This window comes from Mustela nivalis, assembly GCF_964662115.1.
Source record: "Mustela nivalis genome assembly, chromosome: 9".
In the NCBI taxonomy this organism is placed as follows: domain Eukaryota; kingdom Metazoa; phylum Chordata; class Mammalia; order Carnivora; family Mustelidae; genus Mustela; species Mustela nivalis.
The window spans coordinates 114,116,735-114,127,105 of NC_139028.1; the positions used below are offsets into that span (position 1 = coordinate 114,116,735).

The following is a 10,371-nucleotide window of genomic DNA, read 5'->3' on the forward strand; positions in this document are numbered from 1 at the left end:
TTTGGGATCCATCCCCCTTCATTTTACAGCAGGGGAAACAGGCGCCAAGAGCAAGGACTCGGCCAAGGTCGCAAGCGCAAGCGCGGCGGGAGGAGAACACAAGCTTGGGTCGGCCCGCCTGGGGTTCTTGGGTGGGGGGGCTGGCAGTGCCCGTGGTACCAGGCGCTGCCGGCGGCGCCGCGGGTGCCGCGGGGGCGGGGTCAGCGGAGGGCGGGGCGCCGGGCACCGCGGCCGCCAACGCTGCCGCCGCCGCCGCCGCCACCGCCGCCGCCGCGCTCGGGCTCGAGCTCCGCGCACTCCCTGCGCGGCCGCCGAGCCGAGCGGACGCCCTCGGGGCCGCGCCGCAGCCCTCTGCGCTCCCCCCTATCATGCCCCGGGCCCGGGCCCGGGCCGCGCAAGCACCCAGGACACCATGCCCGAGGGCGGCGGAGGCGACAGCGGGGAGGTGCCCGCGTTCATCCCGGACGGCGAGCCGCTGCGGGAGGAGGTACCGGCGCTGTGTGCTGGGGGGCCGGAGCCAGGGCTAGAGCGGGGGTGAGGGGGACTACGGAAGGGGCAAACACCGGGACAGGGGGTGAGGAGGGAAGTCCCCAAACCCCAGTTGCCAATGACGTCATTAGGGTAGCTGGCGTCTGGCGAGCGGAGGGGCTGGCGTGGGGGTTGAGGTGGGGGGGTGACTGGGAAGGGAGGAGGGGGCGACTACTGCCCCGGACGCCCCTTCGTCCCTCCTCGCCCTCCTGTGACGTCAACGCCTGGCCCCTGCGCGCCCTCATTCCGCAGCGCTGCCCCTCACCCCCAAGGCCCTGGGGTCAGGCCCCCCAACCAGCCCAGCCCAGCGGCTCACGAGGTGCCCGGGCGACGCCTGCAATGCAGCAGCAGTAACCGGGAGTTGGGGGGAGGGAGCGGAGGGAGGAGGGGAAAGAGGAAAGGATGGGGCCTCTGGTACCCCTTCTCCCTCTCCCCGCGATGAGGCCCGAGGGCCCATCCTTCAGGATGGGACCCCTCCAGACTGGCCTCTCACCAGAGCTAGCCAGGGAAAGGGTCTGCAGAAGTGTGGGGCCCTGCGCCCGTTGTGGGGGTGATAGGTGGCCAGTGGGTCTGTGTATGTGTTTGGATGGATGTAGCGTGCTTGTGGGTGTGTGAATGCTAGTCCATGCTCCCCACACCTTGGGTGAGCCAAAGTCAGGTGATGGTCTGGTGGGTGCTTCGCCTGGGTGATGTAGGGATGTGTGAGCGTGTTCTGTCGTGGGTGGGTCTCTCCTGTAGAGTCTAGGGTGTGATTTCAGGTTGCAGTAGGGGTGGGGTTGGAGGCTGTGCACGCGCTCAGGGGAGGCTCTGGTGTGGATCTAGGTTTCAGTGAATTTGTAACGGGTATATGCGCGCGTGTGTGCGTCCTGTGCTGGGTGGGTCTGTGTGCGCGTGTGCGTGGTGGTGGGGGTTGCGAGTGCAGGCACCTGTGCGCCATGTTATGATTGGGCGGGCACCCATGAAGGTCCGGGATCTGGGCTGAGCCGGCCGTGTGCACATCAGTGGTAGGTAGGTCTGTGATTAACATGGGCTGGAGGGTGGGTGTGTGGGTGTGTGCCTCTGACTGGACCTGTGGGTCATGGTGGGGATGTTTTCATGTGGTGGGTGACCAGGGATAGGGTACACTGCCCTGGGCTGGGCTGGGGGCATTTCCTCTCCTCTGGGGTCTCTCAAGACCTGGTGGTCCTGGGGTTGAAGAGGTGGCCCCTTAACTTTTCCTTCTCCATCTCTTCCCCACTCCTTCCCCCATTTCTGTCTCTGTGGGGACGCTAGAGGTGAGGTGGGGGCCAGGCTGGAGGGGAGGCCAAACCCTCTGGGCCAAGAGTGGCCCCTGCTGCCCAGCAGCTGTGTTCCGCCCCCGCCGTCACAGCACAGATGGGGAGCGGAGGACGCCGCTCCATCTGCTCCCCCGACTCACACCTCCTCCGTTCCCAGCTCTTCCTCTTTCTCGCTTACTTAAAAGCTTCTCCCAAGTCTCTAAGTGGAACCAAGGGACGAGAGGAAGTCTCAGGGCAACAGCAATAATATTTGTTGCCATGGCCAGACCCCGTGCCGAGATGGCTACACATAAGATCTTGTTGAAACCTCACAAAAGCCCCAGTTTACAGATGAGGAGACTGAGGTCCAGAGAGGATGGGGGAGCTGTCCAAGTCGCCCAGTAAGTGGGAGAGCCAGCACCCCGAGTCCTGGGCCGTGGGGCTCGAAAGCCCATGGTCTTCATCCTCAGGCCCCCTGCCACTCTGGTCTCCTGTACCAACACGTCCAGGAATCAAGGCCCAGAGAGGGGAGCAATATGGCCAAGACCACACAGCAAATTAGGGGCAGAGCTGGGACCAGAGCTCCATTTTCTCAATAGCCAGTCAGGGGGCCCTTCCTTCCTCTTGGCAGAGATGGGTCTGTTTTGTCCTGGGTGGCCTTGACTGAGAGATGATGGGGCGCAGTAGAGGACAGGATCCGGAGCAGAGAGGCCCCAGTTTGAATCCTGCAGCCCTACTGCAGGAGAGCCTGAAGGGTGAGGTTTGGGGCAAGAGGCTCTGTCCCTCAGACCCTCTGTTTCCCCCTCCATGGAGTGGGGAACCTGCCCCAGCTCCTTCCCAGGGCTCAGGCAGAGGGGCAGTTGTGACGGATGACCTGTCCTGACCCGCGCCTCTCCCCTCTCTGCCCGCCCTGCAGCAGCGGCCCTTGAAACAGTCCCTGGGAAGCTCCCTGTGCCGAGAGTCGCACTGGAAGTGCCTGCTCCTCACGCTGCTCATCCATGCCTGCGGCGCCGTGGTGGCCTGGTGTCGCCTGGCCACCGTGCCCAGGCTGGTCCTGGGGCCTGAGGCAGCTCTGGCCCGAGGGGCCGGGGTCCCCCCGCCCACCTACCCGGCCAGCCCCTGCTCCGACGGCTACCTGTACATCCCGCTGGCCTTCGTCTCCCTCCTCTACCTCCTCTACCTGGCCGAGTGCTGGCACTGCCACGTGCGCTCCTGCCAGGCCCCGCGCACCGACGCGGGCACGGTGCTGGCGCTGATCCGCCGGCTGCAGCAGGCGCCGCCGTGCGTCTGGTGGAAGGCCACCAGCTACCACTACGTGCGCCGCACGCGCCAGATCACCCGCTACCGGAACGGCGACGCCTACACCACCACGCAGGTCTACCACGAGCGGGCGGACAGCCGCACGGCGCGCGGCGAGTTCGACTACTCGGCCCACGGCGTCCGCGACGTCTCCAAGGAGCTGGTGGGCCTGGCCGAGCACGCGGCCACGCGGCTGCGCTTCACCAAGTGCTTCAGCTTCGGCAGCGCCGAGGCCGAGGCCTCGTACCTCACCCAGAGGGCCCGCTTCTTCAGCGCCAACGAGGGCCTGGACGACTACCTGGAGGCCCGCGAGGGCATGCACCTGAAGGACGTGGACTTCCGCGAGTCCCTCATGGTCTTCGCGGACCCCCGCAGCCCGCCCTGGTACGCCCGCGCCTGGGTCTTCTGGCTGGTGTCGGCGGCCACGCTGTCCTGGCCGCTGCGCGTCGTGGCCGCCTACGGCACGGCCCACGTGCACTACCAGGTGGAGAAGCTGTTCGGGGCCAGCTCGCCGCCCCCCGGCGCCGTGCCCAGCGGGCCCCCGCTCTCCCGCGTGGCCACGGTGGACTTCACCGAGCTGGAGTGGCACATCTGCTCCAACCGGCAGCTGGTGCCCAGCTACTCGGAGGCCGTGGTCATGGGCGCCGGCTCGGGCGCCTACCTCCGGGGCTGCCAGCGCTGCCGCCGCTCCCTCAGCAGCAACTCGCTGCCCCCGGCCCGGCCCAGCGGGCCCCGCCTGCCTTTCAGCCGCAGCCGCCTGTCCCTGGGAGCTGGGGGTCGGGCTACGCCAGGGGTCTTCCGAAGCCTGAGCGGGGGGCCACTGGGGCGCCGTGGAGAGGACACAGAGCCCCTGGAAAGCCCCCCGTGCTACGAGGACGCCCTTTACTTCCCGGTGCTCATCGTCCACGGTGACAGCGGCTGCCAGGGGGATGGGCAGGGGGCACTCTGAGACCCACGTGGCCTCCCGGAGCGGCCTCCTCCCCACCACCCTGCCACGGCCTTCAATGCCTGAGCAGCTGTTGTCCGAGATGGAGGGGAAAACAGACCAGCACATGAGGTGGGGGGTGGGGTGGGTAAAGTCCTTAAACAGACTGAAGCGCAGTGACCTAGGGTCATTTTGGGGGTGAATGGACAGCACTGGAGTTGAGTCCATGGACTGTCCCAACACCGCCCCTGCCACCGCCATGACGTTCCACCCCCTGCAGTGGCTGGTGATCCAGCTTAGGCCCCTCTCAGGTTGGGCAGTGGGTGGCGGGGATGCTTCCAGAAAGCCTGACGGAGGAAGAGTCCTGGGGACAGCTGTTGCATGCAGCCGAGGGCTGCCTCTAGGCTCTTCCCTGCACGGCTGAGGCCACACTGGGAGCCCTCGAGCAACCCAGAAGCACAAATTGGTGGTTTGGGGCCATGCCTGGCCCGGCCAGCCTCCATGAAGCTGAGGAGCTGGCCGTGGCTACTGGCCCCAAGTCCCCGTCCTCCTCCCCTGACACGCCCCTCCCTGCCTGCCCCCTGGTCTTTGCTCAGGGCCAGTCCCCAGTCAGACCCTGCGGCACAGCCCCTGTACTGGAAGCCAGGTTCTTGGAGCAGAGCCTTGTCCCCCGTGGCCCCCTGTTTTTCCCCGGTGTGCCCTCTCCCAACATCCAGCTCCCCTGTGACCTGGGGTTCCTTCTCAGGGCCCCACCTTAATCCCACAACTCCTGGCCTCTGCTCTTGTGCCCCCCAAGGTCACCTCTGCCTCTATCAGCCACCCACACGCTCCCCCAGGCTTTGCCCTCTCATTGCGCCCCCAGACTTCTCCGCTCTTCACCTTCCTGATGACCCACGGGGCCCGGGCCACAGGGCATCTGAGGGACTTCGGCCTTGGCCACAGCCTCTTGGACGATGCACCTGCTCTGCCACGGGGGCCCCTGCTTCTCCCACCGGTGGGGCCCAGCCCAGTGGACACCAGCCCTCCTCCAGGGAGGAGAGAGGAGTCCCCTTCCAACTGGGCTTTCCACCACCTCTCAGGGGCCAGTGGGGGAGGGAGGAGGCGGAGAAAATGCAGATAAAATAAAAAGGTATGAAATGGAAGGTCTTCTCACGTGCATTCCTACGGGGTGTGTCCAAGGACACTACATGTGCAATGGGCCACCCAGGGTCAGTGATTCAATGCTTGGTTCTGGAAGGGGATGCCGGGTTGGGCTCCAGTGCTCCCAGGAACAGGGTAAGCTGAGAGGGAACCCCCAACCCTGCGCAGCTGAGGGCCAAGACCCAGGTTTGAGTTGCTCTGAGCAGCTGACTCCCACGGGCCAACTGGTATCTGGATCACTTTTAACGCATCGTCTAAGTGGTCCATCTTCCAGCCCGGAGGGGGTTTTCATTCCACGGCTAGGCAGGCTGAGGACCAAAAGATCAGAGTGGAAGGAAAGAGATATGGTCTGTGGTGCCAGTTCAGTGCCCCCGATGGCTACTGGTGTTCGGGGGAGGGGGTGCTGAGCCGGGGGGAGGACACAGGGTGGGAAGCAGCCAGCCCCACGCCAGCACATGGGATCTGAAGACCGGGAACAAGGGCGAAGGAAGGGCCTCGCTTACTCTTGGCAATGGCATCTTCCCATGTACGGCTGTGCAGGATGTTCACTGTGCCAGGGCACCCAGCTGAAGGGCACGTGTGGGTGGAAGCCAACCTGTGGGTGGCTCCTCCAGCCCCGGCTTGGAGCTGCACCCTCCTGCACCAAGGCACCCTTCTCTAATCTGTGCAAAAGCTCCAGAAGGACTAGTGGCTCTAGAAAGGTCCTGGGAAGGGGTGGGATTCACCCGAGCAGAGACAGGGCAGAGGGGTTTCTGAGCCATGAGAGCTGTCCACACAAAGGCCTGGATGCAAGGCATGAAGCAAGGCGTGAAGAGGAGGGAGAAGCCAACAGCCGTGAAACAGCTGGTAAGACCTTCAATACCAGACCTCAGAAATTGTCTGTAAGCTGGGGCAATCTGGATCCACAAACGTGGTTGTGCAGGTTAGTGACGAGGTCAGGACCCCCTCTTAGAATTTTAGGCAAAGTCCAGCTGCCTGCTGGCCATGTGGGGAGGGAGGTGTTAGACCAAAGCTTTCCCTGGACATCGCTGCCTCGCTTCTTTGGAAGTGAAGTTGGCTCTTTGTTCAGAAGCAACTTGAAAAAACTATGGTACCCAAGCATTTAAGGAGGCTGCAGGGACAGTGTGTGTGTGTGTGTGTGTGTGTGTGTGTGTGTGTGTGTGTGTTGGGGGCTGGGGGGACGTGGTTCACTGGATCCAACTTCTGCCCATGGAGAAGGTCTCCTTTTTCCATATTCCTGCACTAACAGCACAGTCACGAACTCCCTGCTAGCTATGATCCACTATGCTCTCTTCTTAACAGCAGAACCCCAGTTTTACTTCAGATGGCAATGAGCCCAGCTAATAGGCAACATTTCTAGCCTCCCCTGCATATATAGTGTGACAGTGTGACTCAATTTTAGGATATGAGATACAAGCAGAAGGTGTTGGAAAGGATTTTTAAGACAGCTCCATGAAATAGAAATAGTGTCCGTGAAGGCTAGTTCTGTCCTCTTGTTTCATCCTGTATTCAGCCTGGAATGCAGATGTGATGGTTGGAGCTCCAGCAGCAATGTTGAATCAGGATGTGATCTTGAGAATTGTACTCCTGTGCTGAGGCTAGCAGAACAACAAGATAAAATACCCTGGGCTTCTGATGACATCATAGGAGGTTCCATATCATCCTTGGGTTGCCTACTTCCAGATTCTCAATAAAAAGGAGAAATAAACTTCCAGTTTGTTTTAAGCTACTGTTTCCGCCCCCTGCCTTGTTTCTATTACTGGCATCCTATGTTAATTATCTACTACCACATAACAAATTACCCCAAAACTTAGTGGCTTAAAACATTAATAATCATTATTATCCCTCCTGGTTTCTGTGGGTCAAGAATTCAGACAGGGCAAACAGGGATGGTTTAAACTCTGCTTTGGGACATCTAGGGCCTCTGCTGGAAGGTTCTAAAGCCAGGGGAAGAATCATCTGAAGTCTCATTAATTCATATGTTGGGCAGTTGGTGCTGACTGATGGCTGAGGGCCTAACTAGGTCTGTTGACTGGGACACCCAAAGAGACCTCTCCCCATGTAGCTTGGGCTCCCTCGTAACATGGTGGCTGGTTCCAAGGACAAGTGTATCATGAGGGTAAAAGCTGTTATTGTCCATTATGATCTAGTCTTAGAAGCCACGCATGCCACTTCTACCCCTTTCTGTTGGTCAAGTTTATTAAGAAAATCTACCCAGTTTCTAGGGGAGGAAATAGAAGACCCACATCACAGCGGGAGTTTGTCAACATCACATTGTACAATTGGGATGCCAGATAGGAGATACCCTGGTGATTATCTTCAAAAAGGCAATCAGGGGCACCTGGGTGGCTCAGTGGGTTAAAGCTCTGCCTTCAGCTCAGGTCATGATCCCAGTGTCCTCTCTGCTCAGCGGGGAGCCTGCTTCCTCCTCTCTCTCTGCCTGCATCTCTGCCTACTTGTGATCTTTGTCTGTCAAATAAATAAATAAAATATTAAAAAAAAAAAAAGGCAATCAGCCACTGAGCCAAATGCCAGACCTAACTGACAGACATCTACAGAGTGGTCTACAATATGAACACCAACCCTTTCATGATGTTGGTTTGAGAGAAGGTGGTGACATGACAGATGTGGGCCAACTGCGGACAGAACGACCTGCTCCGGTCATTTACTGGGGCCCTCTGACCCAGGGTAGCTTAAATATGGCCCCAAATTCTTCACAGCCTTCCCTCAAGAGATGGCATCTATCTAGCCACTCTTTAAATCCGGGATGGCTTCGTGACTTGCTTTGACCAATAGAACATGGTGGATGTGATGTTTGCACCTGGAGAGGCTGGGTCTTGAGAGGCCTTGCAACTTCTACCCTTGGTGTCTTGGAGCCCCGAGACCACCAAGCTGTGGTCAGCCTCGCCTCCTGGTGGATGATAGGTTGTGTGCAGGAAGACTAGGGCCCCCAGTCAAGAGCTAGTTATTACCATCAGCTTCCAGATATGGTAATGGGGCCATCTTGGATATGTTCGACCCAACTGAATCACAGATCACCATAGACAGCCACAAGAATGATCCTGGGTGCAACTAGCAGAAGAATCACCGGGCTGTTCCCAGACCAAATTGTTGACCTCCAGATTGGTGAGAAATAAGAAATCCTTGTCGTTTTATGACACTGAGCTTAGAGGCAGTGAGATGCGGGCACTGGAGAGCTGACACAAGGCCCCTCTTTCCTAACAAAGTCCCAGCCACAGGGACCTGGTGCCTGATCCTACAACAGGGCCAGCTCCCTCCTGCCTCAAAGCCTTGGCACATTCTGTCCCACCTCCCGGAGCTCTGTTCCTTCCCCTCACTCTTCCCTTGCTCCTCTCACCCCTGGGGGCTTGGCTTGTGTGTGAGTCCTGATGGTCTAAATCCATCCCCCACCAACCCCACTGCTATCCTTGCACTAATTTCTATGTAAGTGTGTACAAGTGCATTATTTGCTCTTCTATTAGCACTAAAGCTCTGGGAGGCAGGTGGTCCCAGATGTAGACCTTTGAGTTGGACAAAGTCTGCCAGTATGACCTGAGTGGCCCTGGGCAAGTCACTTACTCTTTCTGCTTCAGTCTTCTCAGCTCAAATGGGGGATAATAATCGAATCTACTGACTTCAGAGGGTTGTCATAAGGACTGAGTGAGATCATATAATACCATGCCTAACACAGGGCCCCACTATAGTCAACGGTCAATACCTTTAGCTGTAATCGTCATCAGTACTAGTATTATTAGTACACTCCAAATGACAGACACATGCTTCGCCAGTAGTCAGCACAAAATTACAGGCACCGCGCCTGCCACACGATAGACGTCCAGGCGGTATGTGCTAAGTGAATGACCGACACCTCCGACATCCAGGGTTACTGTGTCCTGAGGGCGGAGTCATAGACCCACTCAGCCCAGAGCCCAGACCAGCCACAGGAGCCTTTGCCTTACTCAGCCTCATTTGAGGTGGAGACTTACAATCCCAAGGACATGAATGCATCCAAGAAGGGCCCCTGGGGAAACGCAAGCAGCCTTCCCAGCCAGAGCACACCTGAAGTTTTGCGTCTCCCCCATGAATTGAGGCCCAGGACCCCTGCCCCTCAGAGAGCTTCACCCAGCTCGCTGGCCCCTGCCTTTTCCATGAGTTTTATCCTCTCTCTTATGTCACCCGCGCTGCCAATCTCTTCTCCGAAGCCCCCGAGAGAAGTCATCGCTGAGGTGGCCGGAGTGTTTCTGGAAAGCATGTGAGGAGGGTCAGGCGTCCAGCCCGAAACTGGACACATCCCTGAGTCAGGGCGGGCACAGAGTGCTATTGCCCTGCTGGGTGAAGGCTCCTAGAAGTCAGATTCCACAGAAAGAAAGAAAGCCAGACTGGCCAGCTTGATAAGGGCACACGATGGGCCAGAGGCCGTAAGTCCGGCATCTGCTCCGAAGAGGAGTTTCTGTCCGGAACGTCAGCTGAGGCCCAGATCAAATGGTTTTCAGTAACCCGGGGTCCTACTTTGAAAGACAGGCGTGTTTTTCTTCTCTTTGACTGCTATTTTTGAAACTTGTAAGATGAAAGAGACCAAAATAAAAATACTGAATTCTTTCAGGAGAAGAATTTCAAAGAATTTTTTTTTAATTTCACAGAGAGCGAGCGAGCACAAGCAGGCAGAGTGGCAGCCAAAGGATGAGGGAGAAGCAGGCCTCCCGATGAGCAGGGAGCCTAATGCAGGGCTCAATCCCAGGACCCGAGATCATGACCTAAATCAAAGGCAGACGCTCAACCGACTGAGCCACCCAGGCACCCCTCAGTAGAAGAATTTCAATGTATGTGTTGTAAAAGCACAATATGCAGGGCGCCTGGGTGTTTCAGTGGTTTAAGCCTCTGCCTTTGGCTCAGGTCATGATCCCAGGGTCCTGGGATCGAGCCCTGCATCAGGCTCTCTGCTCAGCGGGGAGCCTGCTTCCCCCACTCTCTCTCTGCCTGCCTCTCTGCCTACTTGTGAACTTTGTCTGTCAACTAAATAAATAAAATACTTAAAAAAATAAAAGCACAACATGCTTCTCCCTCTTCCCCTGCCCCCGCTCATGCGCACTCACTCTTGCTCTCTCACGAATAAATAAATAAATAAAATCTTCAAAAAAAAAAAAAAGTAAACTTGGGTGCCCAGGTGGCTTAGTTGGTTAAATGCCTGCCTTAGTTGGTTAAATCACAATCAACTCAGATTGT

At 58.3% G+C, this 10,371-nt stretch overlaps 1 protein-coding gene across 1 annotated transcript; it reads left to right on the forward strand.

Annotated features, from left to right (window-relative positions):
- Positions 1-272: 272 nt before the first annotated feature.
- On the forward strand, positions 273-5,150 carry TMEM151A (transmembrane protein 151A). Its single transcript, XM_082748530.1, has 2 exons — positions 273-487; positions 2,701-5,150. The coding sequence occupies exons 1-2, from the start codon at positions 413-415 to the stop codon at positions 4,030-4,032; spliced, it is 1,407 nt and encodes a 468-aa protein (XP_082604656.1). The 5' UTR covers positions 273-412; the 3' UTR covers positions 4,033-5,150.
- Positions 5,151-10,371: the final 5,221 nt, after the last annotated feature.

Coding starts and splice junctions, on each gene's coding strand:
- TMEM151A (XM_082748530.1), top strand. CDS start 413: ATGCCCGAGGGCGGCGGAGGCGACAGCGGGGAGGTGCCCGCGTTCATC. Junction 488..2,700: donor GCGAGCCGCTGCGGGAGGAG/GTACCGGCGCTG, acceptor CCCGCCCTGCAG/CAGCGGCCCTTGAAACAGTC.